The 19,811-nt window shown below is 38.9% G+C and overlaps 1 protein-coding gene across 4 annotated transcripts in view; it reads left to right on the forward strand.

The window, feature by feature from the left end:
• The window catches only part of LOC134205601 (WD repeat-containing protein 44), a 36,262-nt gene that overhangs the window by 1,435 nt on the left and 15,016 nt on the right, over positions 1–19,811 (forward strand). For 2 of the 4 annotated variants that reach the window (XM_062680984.1, XM_062680985.1), the window contains exons 3-5: positions 7,221–7,310; positions 13,851–13,998; positions 14,060–14,344. In XM_062680984.1, coding sequence (XP_062536968.1) covers positions 7,221–7,310; positions 13,851–13,998; positions 14,060–14,344 — 523 coding nt within the window. The remainder of the gene's footprint in view (positions 1–7,220; positions 7,311–13,850; positions 13,999–14,059; positions 14,345–19,811) is intronic. The other 2 variants (XM_062680986.1, XM_062680987.1) reach the window with 1 other exon arrangement.

Raw genomic sequence — 19,811 nt, forward strand, 5'->3', positions numbered from 1 at the left:
TGTTCCAAATCAGTAAATTTATAGGTAAGAGAATTACTGGTATTCCTGGCGGAAAATTGTGTTTCGGCAAGTTTGTTCAATAAATTGTGCACAATTTGAGTAAATATGTAGTAGTACTGCTATCTATGGATTTTGATTGGTGCCAGGAACTGGACTGCTGAGAATAAGGTGTTGTCACGTTATCTTAAATCATGTTTTTAAAACGCATGCTAAATGATAGCTTTTTAATAAACGAGACGAGCCAGCCTTGGGCTGATAGTCTCGCTAATAAAGATATAAAAAAAAGCTTTTTAATTAGGTATTGCACGGTGTCAAAAATGGATTGTTATCAAAGAATTCGAATATATTAGGTGAATTCAATGATTCCCAAAAAACTTTGGGAACCATGTTTGGTTTATGTTGTTCTTAAATTATTTCGGATTTTGGATTATTTCTTATATTGTCGGGCCGCCACCAAACCGGACCGCGCGATTGAGCACTCGCGCTGCGCGGCGAGTCGCGACAATTTGAAATATTTCATTAGTAGTGCGCATCATGCACGCATGGATGTACTATCATGCGCACTAATCAGAAATGAGTTGCGACGTCTGATAACTGCAGATATTTCATTTTATTGAAAACAAGTTTTCGATTTTCTACTATACACGGAATAAGACCATTATATCGACACGGGCGTTTCCCCTTTTGGCATAATGCCGTTTGGCATAACGCCGTTTGGCATAATGGCCATTTGGCATAAGGGCCGTTTGGCATAATATGTATGCGGTGTCAAATTGAAGGCCGTTTGGCATAAAGGCCATTTGGCATAATTTATATGCGGTGTCAAATTGATTGCCGTTTGGCACAATTCATATGCAATAAAGAAGGGTAAATTACAGAAAAAGTGAATAAAAACTTTGCTATCAAGGCTTTCAACAAATGGTCAGTTAAAAAATTCCATTGAAAAAGGGTAAATTATAGGAAATGAAAATGATAAGGTGTAGAAGTGAATAGTCTTCAGCGGGATATACAGTAAACCATTCATGAGCTGATATTCTATGACTTGATATCGAGTCGAGTGATGTATGTGTTTGCCTATTATAAGGCAAAATGTGTTATTTTGCCTTCTATAACTGCTCGCATTTGCCCGGTATAAGGCCAAATGTGTTATTTTGCTTTCTTTGAATACTCGAATTTGCTTGGGTATTGGCAGCGAAACGATTTACCGCAAAATAATTCTAACTGCGGAATGATACAAAGCGCAGAATGGAATATTGCGCAATGCTATTGATCGCGATGTGGCACATCAAGAAATAAATTACCGCGGATTGTTGTACCGCAAATTGTCGTAAAATCCTTAGAGCATTAAATTCTACTTAGCATCACCTCCGATGATGCTAAGTAGATTCCTGGGCAATTATTTTGGAACAGTATGTAAATTATGTCGAATGGCTATTATGCCAAACGGCCCTCAATTTGACACCGCATACAAATTATGCCAAACGGCCCTTATGCCAAATGTCCATTATGCCAAACGGCGTAATGCCAAACGGCGTTATGCCAAACGGCGTTATGCCAAACGGCATTATGCCAAACGGGGTATCGTCATCGACACGTACTCCACAGTCCATCTGACTGGGCAAAGCGGTCCTAGATTGGTGGTATCGCTTGATTCAATAGCCTGAAACAGAATCCCAGACAAAAAGGATCCCTGGGTAGGGAATCAATATTCGGGCAACGCCTAACAATATACTCTTTGTCATCAACAGAGTTTGTTACTGACAAACGCACCTAGCGACAAACCTTTATCCGTACCCGAACACAATATGCCAAGAATCATTTGCCTTGCATGCTCTTATATTTCCGAAAATACGATGCTAATTTTGTAATCATTGTTCGATTCTCGAATATTTCCATAAAAGCAGAAACTATGATAGCATACAACCGAATTTGCTCTTGAAATAATGCAAAATAACGGGATGAAAAGTTAGCAACAAGATTGTCTTCTTTTTTGTTGCTGACAATATTTGTCGGATCTTTGTCATTATTATCTCCGACAAAAACAAAGCGTTGTCGTTGGTTCGCTTTTGTCGCTTGTTTCGCACGTGCATTCCAGAAAAATTGATTCCCTGTCCCTGGGAGCCCGTTTTGGAAAATCTCTGACAAAATTGAAGCTCATGAAGACGAAATCGAAGTCAAATTCAGTATTTTCCCTAGCAGCACAAGTCAGACCGATTCAGTTGCTGGAACTCAAATGTAACCAAATTCAGTTTTATATAGGTTGCAGAAACCTCTATGCCACTTGTGTGCTGCTAGGGTTTGCAATCGGTGCGGTGATGTTCATGCGGAAGGCTGGTATTTTGATACAGGAGCGACGTGTCACATGGCCAGACCGAACCAGGATTTGCTTTACGAAACAGAATTGCAGCACGCGGTGGGGACGAAAAATGGCAGCATGGAGCTTTTGGCGAAAGGAACGGTCGCAGTGCAGATTCCAGACGGTACGATCGATGCTCACGAAACGCTAAAAATTTCCAATTTGGCAACTAATCTAATCTATTTCCAAGATGAGAATGTGAAGAATTGTACAGTCTGTCTGGAAGGAAAATAATTTAAAAAAAACCATTTCTAAAACACGAATCCAGTGCAACTGAATTGGTAGGCTGGTGCATTCTGATCGCTGCGGTCCAGGAGATACCTTCCTTGTGTGGTAGTCGATATTTCGCCACGCCACGTTTGTTGATGATGCAAGCAAAAGAGTGGCAGTCTACTTTCTAAAGGCCAAAAGTGAAGTCCTGGCTGCATTCAAGTTGTTTCGAGCGAAGGCGGAGCGGCAAACAGGTAGAAAACTTAAAATTCTCAGGACTGACAATGGGCGAGAGTACGTTAACAATGAATTCCAGAAGACGTTGGAGAAAGATGGCATCCGTCATCAGAGGTCGTGCCCATACACTCCAGAGCATGCTCGATGTCTTCTAAACGATGCGCGCATGCAAAACGAATTCTGGGCGGAGGCGATATCGACGGAAGATTATCTAGTAAATCCATCACCAACTAGAACCATTGGAAACAAGACACCTGAAGAAATGAGGACCGGCATAAGGCCTAATTTGAGGTACCTGAAAATTTTCGGTACGAGTGTGATGGTCCATATTCCAAAGGTCAAGCGCAGGGAGTTCGATCCGAAAGCAATAAAGGACACAAAATGATTCTAGGTTTACCTTTCGGAGAGTCAAGTTCGAGATCAGCCGTGACGTGGAGGTGGTTAACGAGGATGAGCAAGGTCTCACTACTAGGTGTCCTCAAGAGGTTCAACCTGTAGTCAGCCAATTCGAAGTCGTTTAGGTGCTTCATAGTTAAAGGCTGCCATAGCAGCCCGCGGTTTGGTTCACGGTAAATCGCACCTATCAGAAGAATACAACTTTCCCTCACACGAGCTTCGACCCGGTTAGGGTTAGACAACGACATGCAGCTTTTTATAGAAGTACAAGAGCCCACTGTCGAACCCCACCACATCCTAGGCAGACCCCGCAGGACGCACCTTCTCACTCTACCTGGTGTCAGAAGGACGACAGTGCCCAGGCTACACTACCAGCTAAGTACGCGACCTTTAGCTGGCGGTCAATTGTCATCGGAAGACCCGTGGAAGCGTGAGTATTGGAACTTGTGAGGACCAGAGCTATGTTAGGCGCTCCTTCTCGGATATCAACTCACCATTTCGTAGCCCAATTGCAAGGACTTGTAAGCACTCGGAGTATTCGAGTAACGGGTATTTATAACCATCTTTGACGCTGTGCAAAAAGACGTACCCGTAATGCTGGGTAGACACCTTTACGTGGTGTGTTACGGGGTAAGATCTACCACGGTTACATTGCCAGCTACAGGCAAATCCTGATCCAACGAATACCTTCCTCATTATCCAACTCCGTGGTACTTATGAGGGTGTCGCTAAGTCGGTGGCCTCTCGTTAAGTAAGTACTACATCAACACTTCCTTCCTCTCCCTAGTTACGGTGAAGATGGGCGTGGCCAGGAGTTGTAATCCTCATGGTTTTGTTACTTTTGCTTAAGACTGGAATAAATTACCACTCCCCTTCTTGATTTCTGATAGCATTCTAGATAAGGATCTCAAGTATAAAACATGAGTATCACTAGTGTCCAATCGACGAATTACACCGTAACAACGCTAATGCTAATGCTAATCTTTGGCGGTGTGCAAAAGACGGTGTGTGGCGACGAGCTCGTCCAGCTCTACGGCGAACCCAGTATCCTGAAGGTAGCTAAAGTCGGAAGGGTACGACGCTCATGGCATGTTGCAAGAATGCCGGACAGTAACCCTGCAAATATGGTGTTCGCTTCCGATCCAGCTGGTAAGAGACGGCGTGGAGCGTAGCGAGCGAGGTGGGCTGACTAGATACAAAACGACTTGGCGAGCGTGGGGCGCTTTCGAGGATGGAAAGATGCAGCCTCGAATCGTGTATTGTGGCGTCAAATAGTTGATTCAGTGTTATCTGTGTAGATGCAAACTAAATGAATGAATGAAACGTATGTTGTTATTTGGCGCATACCTCACATTTACAGATTACGGCAGTATATGTGTCAAATGTCCTTGTTTTTCATCACAACAACCTAATTTCGTTACTATTGTGAACGAGACTTATCAAAACAATAATTTTGACATTCACGATAGGGGAAACTGGACACACATGATCCCCACTTTTTGTTTAGCATATTTCTAGATGTAACATGCACAGATTTGCATGCTTCTTGATGGACTTGATAAAGAATTTAATTAGCTATTCAAAAACGTCATTGGAAGCAATTATTTGTTCATGAAAGTTACCAAAAAATCGATTTTGCTAAAAGATAGAAAATTTGGCATTTTCAAAACTTGCGGGAGACTTGATCCCCATATAGGGGGAAATTGATCCCGTTATGAGCTGAACATGTTTAGGTTCTTCCAAGTCTAATGAAAGGACGAATTGGTCTAGCCTCAAATCCTAACAATTCTTCATAGTCTGTCGTAATAACAGCCGTGCGAAAATTAAATAATGTTGGTATTAAGTAAGGCAAGTATTTTGGTTCTCGAATAGAGTAATAGTGACAGATAGAATGACTGCTATAGCAACAAAATTGGCATAGTGATGATGATTCATCTGCAAACCATTTGCTCCATTAAAAGACAGTGGTCATATCACGACAACCATGATGTGCCCAAGAGGATCTCGTTTTGTGATTGATACAATTATGATTCCAAAAATGGTTGATCGATACGATACATAAATAAATCTTTGTAATTTTAGAATCTATTTTTTTTTATTAAATCTCTGAAAATTGGCCGCACTGCGAATGCCATGGCCAATGGTAAATTTCCTAAGTACCTGTTTTGAGATCAATAAAAACTTGTGATACATCGGGATCGCCAGACTATTTACTACCAATACCACAACCGTGATCATACCAGGATGGTGACTTCATACATCAATATGGTACTGTCACGCATCATCATTTTTGTAGTGTGTGTTATTATTACACAAATGCTATTTCTCTTAAACAACTGACTAAAAGTTGTTGAATGTGCCTATTATTGAAAAAATCTTAAGAAGATTTACAAATAAATGGTGATTGTAAGCAAACTTCTCTTAGTTCAAACGGAATTTAGTGCCAGATCGAACAATACTGATTCTCATCCCTGTGATTTGTTAATTTGTTGAGTATTTTCAAAGCCTAATTTATACACTTTTTCATTGAAAATAATGTTAAAATGCATTTAATAAAACTAATCGAAAATAAGTATGTTCAATTACATTTTGTTCTGGTTAATGAAATAAGGCTATTGAGAAATTCAAATAGCGCGTGCATCGTCTGATTGACAAAATTAAAGAGAAATTAAATTTATTTATACTTTTTAACTAGAAAAGAATTTTGACAGATCAATTAGTTACATACAATACATACAATAATATGCAACGGTATACAACAAACGCCTTAATATATGCAATTTCGGGATCAAGTGTGTCCAAACTGTGGGGGATCAAGTGTGTCCATGTTGAGTATTTATCTTGTTTTGTTTTTTGTATTCAATGGAAAATAAGCAATAGTAAATTGAATGAATTTATTCAATTCTACAATAATAAAACTTTGTCCAGTAAAAATTTGGTACGTTTTGGTTGGTCATATTCAAAGTTATTAAACTTTTCTCTTTTGAAGAAAAAAAGGATTGAGAATGCTCAAATAATAAAACCTCTCTAAAACCCATATACGTAAAGTAACTAATATCAAATGTTACTCAGATTCAATAATCTATCTAACGGATCCGTTTGCACATATCACTGGTATAAACATGTCATAAGTTTTCGAAAAAACAGGGGGGGATCATGTGTCCCCGGGGATCATGTGTGTCCAGTTTCCCCTACTGATTGAATTCTTTAAGGAAAATCCGGATTACCTTCTATGGTTGAATCATGTTGATCACAATAGCTGTATGAGATAACAGCGCCTCTAGCGTTCTAATACTTCTGCTTCTACTTGCTAAACTTAACCCTTAAAGGCGCAAGGCGATTTTTTAGAAATCGTCGGAAATATTTTTAACGTAAATAACCATTGAAATTATTAACATTAAACGTATTTTCGGTTTGTTGTTTTAAAACAACATTGCGCATTTAAGGGTTAAATATAAGAAAAGAAGCCGACCAAAGTTTCAAAGTTTCCATACCAAAGTTTCATTAATAAAAAATGCACCAAACGATTGATTATAAATTTGTTCGCAGTTACAAATTTGTCTTAATTCTTTTACATCTGCCACTGGAACATTACGTTTCTAAGCTAAATTAACATTTTTGTACTCGTATATCATGAGGCTAACACGGTAATACTTTTATGCCCAGGGAAGTCGATAAATTTCTTAACCCGAAACTTTACTTACCGGGAGTCGAACCCAGTCGAACATTCAGCATGGTCTTGCCTTGTAGCCGCGCATCTTACCGCACGGCTAAAAAAGGCCATATTTGTCCTAATATTTTGATGCATTTTTTTTTGTATTTTTCCTCAACGAGATGCCAGGTCCGTTTGCCAAATTGATCTACATATAATATGCGTGCTATTAACATGATTTAGAAACAGCAAATTCCCAGGTGATATCGTTCAGTTTTATTAAAGCTGCAGCATGCAAAAACAACGTTGTTTGTCCAACAAAATTGGTTTGCTTCTCTTATTGCATAATATTATTTCTTTTACTTATAGTACGGTAGGCAGCGATTTCGCGAACTGCGTCAGTGCATGCAAAATGACGAAGACGAGAATCCAGGAAATACATTAACACCTGATTCACAGGTATGATATTAAAGCAGAACTAGAACTAACATGATGGAGCCTAATGCTTATAATTACATTGCTTATTCATCTTTGGTTCTGGGTTTATCAACCCCCTCCCCCTCCCTCCTTAGTATGTTTTGTTTGTGCCTATTTTCACAAATTATTTGTTCAGTATAAAGCGTTAGAAAATAACATACTTCCCTCCCTCATAAGTTCTTGTGCAAATAATGTACATCCCATAGCAATGTCTTTTCTAATCATACAATCTATTTTTATCAGTCTAACTATCCTATTCTAAAGCAGAATCGTATGTAACTTCATATTCAAGGTAGCTCGTTTTTAGTCTTCCCCGCAGCCGACGTCCTCTTCCAGGTTCTCTGCTAAGCATCGCTTTTGCTGGTCCCTCCTACAGGATACGACTATTTTATCATCCTGCCGGTGTTTGCATTTTTGTACACATTGTCTAACTCGTGATTCATGCGTCTGCGCCATTTATCACTTTCGACTTTGCGCAGAGTATTGTTCTTCTAGAAAAAAAGTTAGGCTAAAAAACTGGTTTTAGGGATCTTCTACAGAAAACGGTACTTATCTCGTACTATATAAGCCATAGGTATGCGTGTATTTGTCAAAGTGGCTTGAAATACCATCCGCTCCAACTTTCCTGAAGACACTAGGCTCATATCAGGTTTCGATGGATAAGCAAAATTTTTATCTCACTTTTAGGTGGATTAACCATTTCACAGATTTTCACAAAAGGAGCTTTTCGCTGCCCCTATTCGCCTAAGCGTCCCATGTCAGTTTTCTTCAACTGGAGAAATATGCCGTTGAAATTCTAATAAATCGATAAAACCAGCAATCTTTTTGAAAATTTGGAACAATATTCTTCATCTGTATGGGGAGTGAGTGCTAGTAATGGACCCCGTGCGTATAATGGACCCCCTGAACAAAAAGTTAAAGCCTGGAATCAACGATTTCCAGCAAATTTGCATTGGATAAAGTTGCTTCACATATCGGGGAAGTTGTTCCATGCAATTGTTTTGGCTTGGGATACTGAAATTAAGTTATATTAACTAATTTGTAAAAGTAAATACGTTAGAGGGACATTACTAGCACACAAGGGGGGTCCATAATAGGCAACAGGAACATGTGGAAATGGAACATGTAAATCAAATGGGGGGGACCATAATACGTATGTAAACAAACTCTATGTTGCGTATTATGGTCCCGGGGGTGGCCATAATAGGCAATCTGGCTACATTATTTTAAAATACTTATTTTAGTAGTAAAAATGAATGTTTTATGTACGAAACGCATTGCTGATAACTGTTACTTGTCATCTGGTGCTACAGAATGGCAATATGTCATGAGTCTGACTCTAGCGAAGCGATTGAAGTAAATTTCCGTCCTTAAGGGGTTCATTACTAGCACTCACTCCCTACATTGCTATGGAACTATTAAATGGACCATAATTACATTGATGTTTTGTGCGAAGTGTATCAAAATGTGGAATGTGACTGTTATGCGAATAAATAGCAAGATGGGACAACACAAGTGGGTTTGATTTTCAAATTTCTAAGACAAAACCCATTATTTTATCAGTTTTTCTTAAAGATGAGTTCATTTTAAGCTTATTTCTGAAAGAAAATCAAAATCGTCAAAAATCGATGTTGGACTCTTATGCGAATCGCGGCAGTTCATATCTAACGTCTTCTCCAAACAAAATACAGCGAAAAAATCAACAGAAACGATGCTATTAAAAAGCGCATGAAAACGGCAAAAAGCAACACTGTGCACTGGGTCTTCCACGAAAGGCTGAAACACATAAGGCTGAAAACTCCTAAGGCTGAACACGAAAAAGTAAAAAATCTCACATAAGGCTGAAATAACAAAAGGCTGAAACTCGAGAGGCTATAAAATCGTGAAATAGTAATTTGTGCAATAAGTTGCAAAAAGATGATGAAAGACGAGGCTTGCCGAGTTGGATAAATACTACGAGTGCTGAAAAAATCAAGTTTTGCAACGAGCTGCACACGCTTTTTTTTGCAATAACGAGAAATGAACTTTAATATGACAAATCTGTACCAAACTTATTCTTGTACTTGTCTAATTCCTTCCAGAATTTACTCCACATGATCATTCTTGCCAATAAATTATGTTTTTAACTATGTTTTTTACTATTTGAACACTTACCCAAGCTAATTCAGCAAATTTTAGTCATGTAACTACTGTTCTGATGTTGGTTTTTCATTATAGCACCCAAATGAGTGTTATAATGAATATTATGCAACCCATTTGAGTTGCATAATGTTCATTAAAGCACCCATTTCGTTGGTATGGAAAAGTTGGTATGGTTTTTGATTCTTGCCAAAATTACCTTCATTTTTTTATTTTTTATTCTTTATTCTCTCTTCTTCCTTCTTCTTTGTCCTTCTTTCTTCCTTCTCCATTTTTTCTTCTTCTTTTTTATTCCATTTTTCTTCCTTTTTTTCTTTCTTCTTCAACCCTTTCTAGTTCCTTCTTCTTGTTTCCTTGCTCCTTCTGCCTTCCTTGTTCCTTCTTTCTTCTTACCACTTCTTTTTTTCTGGATTCTTCTTCCCTAATTTTTCTTTATTCTTCTTTTTCCTTCTTCATTCTTTACTTTTGCTTTCCTATTTCTTCCTTCTTCCTTTTCCTTGTTTTTTCTTCTTTCTTCCTTCTTTCATTTCCTTGTTTTTACTTCCTTTCTGTATTCTTTTCTCTACCTTCTTCCTTTTCCTAGTTTCTTCTTCCTTTTTCCTTATTCCTTTTTTTCTATTCTTTCTTCATTGTACCTTCTTTCTTCCTACTTTCTTCCTTCTTTCAACCCTTTTTAATTTTCTTTCTCTCATCCTTTCTTCTTCTTTCTCTTCTTCCTCCTTCCTTGTCCCTTGTTTCTTTATCTTTCTTTCTTCCTTAGTCCTGTTATTTTCTTCCTTCATTTTCCTTCCTTTTCCCCTTTTTCCTTCTTCTATCTTCCTTCTTCATTTTTCCATCTTTATTCTTCCTTCTTCTCTCTTCTTTCTTCCTTGTTTCTTCTTGCTTCATCATTATTCCTTCTTCCATCTTTTTCTTACTTTTTCCTTCTTCTATGTTTTTGCCTTTCTCATACAACAAAGTTGTAACGAAAGGCTATCATTTCACTCCAAAATCGAACTTTTTATAGAAGTCTCGGAGACCCATGATGTTATATACCAATCGACTCAGCTCGTCGAACTGAACAAATGTCTGGCTGTCCGTGTGTATATGTGTGCGTTTATGTGTGTGTGTATTAGGATGTCTCAAATTAGTATGGGAAAAGCTTTTTTAAATTTTTTTGATGGGCCGATGTTTTTGCATATAAAGTTACAACGAGTTTAGCACCGCCCAAATGTTGACCGATTTGACTGAAATTTGGTCCAGAGCATCAGGGCATCATCAGAACCGAATAAGAGGGCGGCCCATCAAAAAATTTGAATAAGTGTTTTTTGAGCCACCCTATTGTGCATGCACACGAAAACCGAAACACATTAGCCACTTTTTCATATAGTAATTCTTAACCGATTTTCTCGCAACAAATTGCATTCGACAGGGGACAAGCTCTTGTTGATCCCTATGAAATTGATAACGATCGACCATTGCGTTTAAAAGTTATTAACAAAATGGAATCGAACTATATTAGCGCCATATAAGGTTGGTGTCTTGGCTAAATGCGAGAAAGGCAGTATTACCACTCGGTGAATTAAGTTGGGTTTTCTTCAATCTTTCATTTTTTTTTCTTTCCTTCTTCCGTCTTCTTTCTCCCTTCTTCCATCATCTTTTTTCATTTTTCTGTGTTTCTTCTTGCTTCATCATTATTCCTTTTTCCATCTTTATCTTCTTTCTTCAATCTTTCATCTTTTTTCCCTTCTCCCTTCTTCCGTCTTATTTCTTCCTTCCATCTTCTTTCTTCCTTTTTTCCTTCTTCCTTGTTTCTTCTTGCTTCATCATTATTCCTTCTTCCATCTGTATCTTACTTTTTCCTTCTTACTTCTTCTATGTTCTTTCTTCAATCTTTCATTTTTTTCCTTCTCCCTTATTCCGTCTTCTTCCTTCTTCTTTTCTCCTTCCTTCTTCTCTGTCCAATTTTTATTCTTTATTTCTTTATTCTTTATTATTCACTAATTCTTCATTATTTATCTTTTATTCTTTATTCTTTATTCTTTATTCTTTATTCTTTATTCTTTATTCTTTATTCTTTATTCTTTATTCTTTATTCTTTATTCTTTATTCTTTATTCTTTATTATTTATTCTTTATTCTTTATTCTTTATTCTTTATTCTTTATTCTTTATTCTTTATTCTTTATTCTTTATTCTTTATTCTTTATTCTTTATTCTTTATTCTTTATTCTTTATTCTTTATTCTTTATTCTTTATTCTTTATTCTTTATTTTTTTTTTTTTATTTTTTATTCTTTATTCTTTATTCTTTATTCTTTATTCTTGATTCTGTATTCTTTATTCTTTATTCTTTATTCTTTATTCTTTATTCTTTATTCTTTATTCTTTATTCTTTATTCTTTATTCTTTATTCTTTATTCTTGATTCTTTATTCTTTATTCTTTTGTGAGAATTTCCCCTCGTGCTGCGTCTGGTTGGAAAGTCACTGGACAGGCAAGCAGGGCTATTGTATATAGTATTCTTTATTCTTTATTCCTTATTCTTTATTTTTTACTCCGTATTCCTTATTCCTTATTCTTTATTGTTTATTTTTATTCTTTATTACTTATTCTTTATTCTTTATTCATTATTCGCTATCTAACCACTCAACATAGTAGGTACAACATATCGTATGATTGGGATTCATTTCATCGCATCAATTTCAGACTTGTGATACTTTCAGCTTTTTGAGACTCTCATCCTTTCGGGATTTCAGCCTTTTGAGTTCAGCCTTATGAGTATTCAGCCTTATTTGTTTCAGCATTTCGTAGAACACTCGCATTGGGCCATTGCCGCCTCGCTGCTTAGTGTTCATTCAGCATTTCCACAGTTATTACCCGCGAGGTTTATAAACTGAGTTACCATTTTTGCAATCGTATATCATGAGCTTTACACGATGATACTACTATGCCCAGAGAAGTCGAGACAGTTTCCAAATCCAAAAATGCCTATACCGGTACCGGGAATCGAACCCAGCCACCCTCAGCATGGTCTTGCTTTATAGTTGCGCATCTTACCGCTAGGCTAAGGAGGGCCCGTACAGTATTAAACTCAGTATTTTTCACTCAACCACACGCCTTTTTTACCTTGGGGCTAAGATCATTATCGCATGTTCACTGACAGTTGACAGAATTTATGATCAGTCCTATTCTTTCAGCCTTTCGTTTGAAAGGCAAGAAGGTTTTTTCACTACTCTGCGATCTACACCAATGATGTTGATGTCATCCGCAAAGCCAAAGAGCATGTAAAAGACTTGTTGATGATGGTTCCGTTTCTTTTCACACCACATATTCAGAATGTGGGCTTTGTGGCCGTGCGTTTAGCGACGTCAATCGTCTAGACGCATGTGCTGTGGAGTGTGGGTTCGATTCCCGCTCCGGTAAGGAGAAAACTTTTCGTAAAGCGAAAAGTTCTCCACTGGTCGATTGGGTGTTGTGTGAATGGTCCTGTCCGTTGTCTCATGCTAAATGTTAAATGTTCAATCTGTGCGACCTTTGGTCGAAGATATTATTTCTTTAAGAATACAATTCTTGAATCCTTTCCAAATGGTTAGGGTCCCCAGGTCCGCTTCAACGCCTGCAGCCATCGTGTTCTTGTTCGGCTCTCCACGAATGTTCCCAATAAATACAATACAACATGAAGAAGGCAAAAATGTTTGATCAGTGGAATTAATCTAATCAGTGGAATATAAACTAATAATGCCATGCAACTAGTTTCCTTCTGTTGCTATGCTTTTTGAAGCTTTTTGTTTGAAATTTAATTATGAGGCCAACATGCTGAAATTATATGCCAAAGCCATCTGTTTATGAACACACGCACACATTGAGTGTTTTCCGCTGATACAGACCATGCTTTACTAGCGTATATGCAGCACAGTTCTAACGTTGGAATGGAACATTTGATTTTTTGTACATTGATCAGAATCTAAATGTTTGTCTAATTCTGCCACAAAGCCAACTGAAATGCAGCAGCTATGAAATTACGTTTATTTTGTCGCTTGCTCGCGCTCCCATTCTTTTGTGCGATTTGTGTTCCATGAATATATTTTGTTAATTTATGCGTGTTTCTTTCACATGGCTTTTCTCGTTTAGTTTCAAGTAGACATCTAATTTAGTTATATTACGTTAATCTGTTAGGGTGCCCCAACAGTATTCTGGAATGTATACATTAGAATTGCTATTGCTAAAATATAGTTGACTGAAGAAATAGTTTCTTTTACTACAATTATTTAGATAGTTTATTTCTAAAACCTATTGTATTTGTTCTCTTTGTTTCCATTTCCCAGTGCTTTTTTTGACTCAACCTATACAGCAGCCACAGTGTGCTCAAATAAATTTATGCAACTTTTGCCTCTGTCATTTGCAGAACAGTTCAGTAGAAGGTCTTTACACGTCATCACGCACCACCCACCCTTTCAGAGTGATCGAGGGCGATGCACTGAGCATACAGAGTATGACTTCGTTAGGTCGGGTCGGGCGTATCCTTGCCGGGAGCGCCAGCGTAGATGCAAGTGGTGCGTATGTGATCACCTGATTTGCCTAACTGATTGCAATAATCCTGTATGTTAATTTCAGCCCTGAGTGTCGGCAAGGACTCGATGTATCTCGTTTCCACATCATCAGCCCCGCAATCATTGATAGCCGTACCTTCATCTTCTTCGCGGGATACACAGCTTAGTGGAAGTTCGTCTATTCATTCTAGTAGTGGGGGTGGTGAATTAGGTGCTATTAGTAATGCTGGAAGCACCATAATAGATAAATATGATGTCAATGATGACTTAATACACCATCGACGAGAGAATGCTTCTCCGAGTGGCAACGATAACGAATATCGAATGAACATGAATTTTCCTCTACAAGGTAGGTTTTTCCTGGAATATCAGTAAATAAAAACAAGGATGTTATCGATCATTTAGTAATTTGCGTTCGATCATTTAGTAGTTTGTCGATAACTCATTCCAGAAGCTGAATTTCAAAATGTGTTGTATGGTGGACTTCTAGTGCGAAGGTTTTTCTACAACTCTGCCTAATAGTTCGTTGTCTGAATTCCACTAATAACGGAGTTATAGCTATAGTTTCAATAACGTAGACTAAATGATAACAAAATTCCAATCATTTAGTTAAAGCTACTACAACTAGCGCTATAACTCCGTTATTAGTTGAATTCTAACAACAAATCATTAGGCAAAGTTGTAGATAAATCTTCACACTAGAAGCCCACCATACAACACATTTTGAAATTAAGCTTCTGGAATGAGTTATTGACAAACTACTAAATGATCGAACGCAAATTACTAAATGATCGATAATATCCTTGAATAAATATAATAATACCCGTGTCGGGGGTGACAATGGGTGAAATGGGGGAGAGAATGGGTCACTGTTTGAACTACTTAGAATGCTTGTAAAATAGCTTGACACACCTTCTCTGATAGAAACAAATTGCCAAACATTTCAATAGGTATACCGGATGGCAGTGTTGACCTACACTTTTTTCCCGCCAGCGTATTTTTAGTGCGTGCATTCATGTTGCTCTGACATGCGTTTTTTGCAGATTCTATTTTACTTACTTATTTATCCTGTACACCTCCGGTGGTGCAAAGGGCCGACTTGAAAGTTCTCCATCCTGAGCGATGTCCAGCTATCGTTTTAACCTGTTGCCAGGTTAGATTTCGGTCGACTTCTTTTATTTCATTATTGAGGCTTCGCCGCCATGAGCCTCTGGGTCTGCCTCTGCTGCGATGTCCCGCTGGGTTCCAGTCTAATGCTTGTTTACAGCTTTCGTTCCCGCCCCTACGTAGAGTGTGGCCGACCCAGCCCCACTTCCGATCCCGAATTTCTGGAAAATTCTTTGTTAGAGCAAAAGTGAACGATATTAGGCATGCAGAGCACCGCTGGTGTTAGTTTTTGATTATGAGCTTTCTTGGGTACGCGCGCCGAGTTGGAAAGCTCGCAAGACACAGTAGAGGGAGGATGTACAATGGGAACGTAAAGCATGTCTCAACAGGAAACAGTTCAGTAGAAGACTATCGAGTGCGGGAGTTGCCGATCGCGGTACAAGCAGCAGCGCCATAGCTGCAAGCTCCCTTCTGAACTTTTGATGGAGCACCGGAGAATTGGTACAGTTGGCGAAATACTCAAACGAGACACCTACAATGAAGATTTTGCATTTGAGCAATTCTCTGATGTCATGCGAGAGAAAATATCGACCAAGAAATCGTCAACAACAATGACTACGAGAAGGCTTGGAAGATCCTTGAAAATGCGTACGAAGATAAATAGCTGATATGTACTGGATACACACGTCGATGTTATTCTTGATTGCGGAAGGATTAGCAAGGACAACCGAGGAAAGTCGACTCCCGAGCAAAGCTTGAAAGCAAATCGTTATTCAATTTTGTTGTTGTCGCCTAATTTTGATAACTCAGGATGATATCCTTTTGGTCGTTTTAACGGTTTAAATAAAAAAAATGTATAGCAGAAAAATCTTACTGTGACATCAAACTGCAAACTATTTCTGCTGTCGATGAGAGCAAAACCAAAACTGATTTTGATGTTGGTTTTGGATAACGAAGTAAGTAATCAGTAATATCAGTTCATATAATTTAGAAATCAACAGCAACTTGATATCAAAATAAGTTATCAATAATGAATATCATTCAATTTGATGTTGATATCAAAATATGTTTTCTTTTTGCTCTCATTATTATGTCAGGCTTTGCTCGGGCTTGGCAACTGGTTGAAACATGTTCAAAGCATGTCGACTTGATAAGGGAACTTGATAAGCTTGATAAGGGAACACAAGAGAAGTAGGAGTTGAAGGTAACTAGAGGAGAGGTATCTGATTTCAAATCTTTTTTGTAGATCCTGCGTGAACAAGTACGCGTTCTGCAACGTACAAACCGCTCGCAGCAGCAACAGGTACTTACAGCAGTCACTGGTCCCAGGGAAACAACGTATTGTGGTAGCTGGTAACAATCAGCACAGCCATCTAAATCAAATGCTAAACAAAAACAAAAGGGCTAGGCCCTTTGAATGAAGCCTTCTGGGCCTGTTGTAAGAAGTTTCTGAATCTCTTGAAATTAGGCTTCCGCACCTTTTGACAAGAGGCTTCCGAGCCTCTTAAATGGTGACTTTCGAGCTACTTAAAAGGAGTCTTACTTTGTATCATGAAAGGACGCTGCTGAGCCTCTGGAAAGAAGAATTTCGAGTTTCTTGAAGGGAGGCTTCCGTTTCACTTGAAAGTAGGTTTTCGAGCCTCTTTAAAGGAGCCTTCCGAGCATTTTGCAAGTAGGCTTCCTTTTACAAGGTGGTTGAGCCTCCTGAAAGGAGTTTCTGGATCTCTTAAAGGTAGGCTTCCGCACCTCTTGTTAAAATGCTTCTGAGCGTCTTGTAGAGAGGCTTTCGAGCCTCTCGAATGGCGGCTTTCGAGTCACTTAAAAGGAGGCTTCTTTGCAACTTGAAAGGATGCTTCTGAGCCTCTAGAAAGTATGCTTCTAAACCTCTTGAACGAAGAATTCCGAGCTTCTTGAAGGGAGGCTTCCGATTCACTTGAAAGTAAGCTTTCGAGCCTCAAGGAGCCTTCCGGGCTTTTTGAAAGAAGACTTCCGGCCCTTTTAAAAGGAAGCTTCCGAACCTCTTGAAATGAGCTTTCTGAGCCTTTTGAAAATAACCTTCCGAGCCTCTTGAAAGAAGGCTTTTTGTAACAAGGCTTCCGACTCTCTTGAAAGAGCCTTCCGAGCTTTTTAAAATAAGGCTTCCAACCAGTGTTGTAAAATGTCATTTGCATTCGTTTGTATAATTTTCCCAGAACTTTTTTCAGAAGGTAGCTATCAATTCATGTTGTATGACGAACTTATAGCGGTTAAATGTGCCTACAACTTTGTCTAACGAGACTTTGCTGTAAATATGTAATCTGGGGCGTGGGAGGCAAAATGTCATTCAAATGACATTATGTCAAATGACACGTGACATTTTGGAGAGTTTTCACTCTCCAGCCTTTGATGTTATACTTAGAGCAATGTACCCTTGGACAAAAATATAACCCTACTCAAGCGTTATGAGTACATTCAAAATTATGGAAGAAATTTTGCTTCTAAAGAAAGTTATGAACAAATTAGTCAAATGACATGCAGATGACATTTTACAAGCCTGCTTCCAACCCTCTTAAAACGAGGCTTCCGGGTCTCTTGGAAGGAGACTTCCAAGCATCTTGAAAGGAGGCTTCCGAGCCTCTTGAAAGTTGGCTTCCGAGCATCTTGAAAGGAGCTTTCCAAGCCTTTTGAAAAGAAACTTGCAAGCCTTTTGAAAGAAGGCTTCCGAGCTTTTTGTAAGAAGGCTTCCGACTTTCTTGAAAGGAGCCTTCCGAGCTTTTTAAAAGAAGGCTTCCAACACTCTGAAAACAAGGCTTCCGGGTCTCTTGGAAGGAGACTTTCAAGCCCCTGGAAAGGAGGCTTCCGAGCATCTTGAAAGAAGGCTTCCGAGCCTCTTGAAAGTAGGCTTCCGAGCCTCTTGAAAGGAGCTTTCCGAGCCTTTTGAAAAGAACCTTCCGAGCCTCTTGAAAGAAGGCTTCCGAGCTTTTTGTAAGAAGGCTTCCGACTTTCTTGAAAGGAGCCTTCCGAGCTTTTTAAAATAAGGCTTCCGACCCTCTTAAAACGAGGCTTCCGGGCCTCTTGGAAGGAGACTTGCAAGCCTCTTGAGAGGAGGCTTCCGAACCTTTTGAAAGAAAGCTTCGGCAACATCTTGAAAGGCGGCCTTAGAGCTGCTTTGAAGACGGTCTTCGAGAAGCGTAGAAGGATGCTTCTAATCCAGCGAAGGTACCCCCAGGGGTACATGTACCCCAGGTTGAGAACCGCTGATCTAAATCGATCATCCAAACGGCTAGGGACATTTGTCCGTGTTGTCAAGGCGAGCACGTCATCTACAAGTGCAGCCGGTTCCAGAACAGGGATGTTCATGAATGCAAGTTTGTTACTGCAAAGTTGGGCTTATGTTAATAATTCTTTGCATTGGTCAGTGAATGTCAGTCTGACCAAGGGTGTTGGTCGCCAGCAACATAGTCTATTGAATTCTATATATGAAGCGAGTTCCTCGACGTGCCAATCAGCGGTCTCAAGGACATCCAAACGAAAGTAAAACATCTTTTATCAACAATGATCCTTTCTCGAATCAACTCGTACGCAACGAACGAGTTAGATTTTTGGGTTGAGCCGAGCATAACATCGAGTATTCCAGTACCTAGTGGAAATCAACACAAACTCCTGGAAATTGCCAACCATTCAGTCCCTCACTCTGTGGGGTATTACTTGTAGTTTGTAATACCCCCAGCTCCCAATCGCTTGCACTACTTGTGCACCACACTCCTGACATTCAGTCACTCGCTTTGTAGGGTCAGACATAGTGCACAGCCTTATGTGCCGACACCTTCCTAAAACAATTTTAAATACTGATGACAGTGAGATATTGTAAAAACAAGGCCGAACATGCTTTTAAGTATACTCTCACAAAATCAATCAATCAATATTTTTCTCTTTCTTTCAACTGGGCTTTGAATTAAATTCCCCTTTTCCAAAATATTCATTACCCCTTCGGATCGGCTCTTCTTTTTCCGAACCACTCAGACCCCAATATCAATATTTCCTTTCAAGTTTATATTGGTAAGAACAAAATAATGTTCTCTCTGTTTTTCATACTGGGCAACAAATCCCTTTAGATCAATACACCTGTATACGTGTATGTAGCTTCAATGAAGACTCTTATTGTCTCTATCATATTGGCTAAGTTATTATTCCGCGTTCCTCACTCAAACAAATTCTTTCCTTAGACGATGCCCACCAGTGCGTAAATAAAGCCAAACTAGCAACCTCTATCATGCCGCGAGCGCGCACCGGTCGTTGGTAAACGGGTTTGGGAAATGTAAACGCAACCTTCGGTGAATAGCGAGTTGGCAAATTTGGCGACCCGCTCCAACCGTTGCCAAACCATCACACGGAAATATAAAGTAACCCATAAATAAAAAATCTGCCGTCTGCTGAAAAAATGTTCGGGTATTAATCATCAAAACCATTGTGATGGAGGTCAGTTTAGTTTGGATTTCAACTGATTGGCGGCGCTAGCGCATATGAAATAACCTGATAGGTTAGATATCTCGAAATCTGGAATTTTTAGAATATTGGCGTCTTCTACAAAGTTGTTCGGGTGGTCAAAACCATCATGACGAAAACAAGTTTAATTTGAAATACAACCGCTAGGCGGCGCTAGTGAATTGGAAATAACCTAAAAGTTTAGATATTTCGATAGTTGAAATCTTAAGAATATTGCCGTCTTC

Source organism: Armigeres subalbatus, chromosome 1 (genome assembly GCF_024139115.2).
Source record: "Armigeres subalbatus isolate Guangzhou_Male chromosome 1, GZ_Asu_2, whole genome shotgun sequence".
In the NCBI taxonomy this organism is placed as follows: domain Eukaryota; kingdom Metazoa; phylum Arthropoda; class Insecta; order Diptera; family Culicidae; genus Armigeres; species Armigeres subalbatus.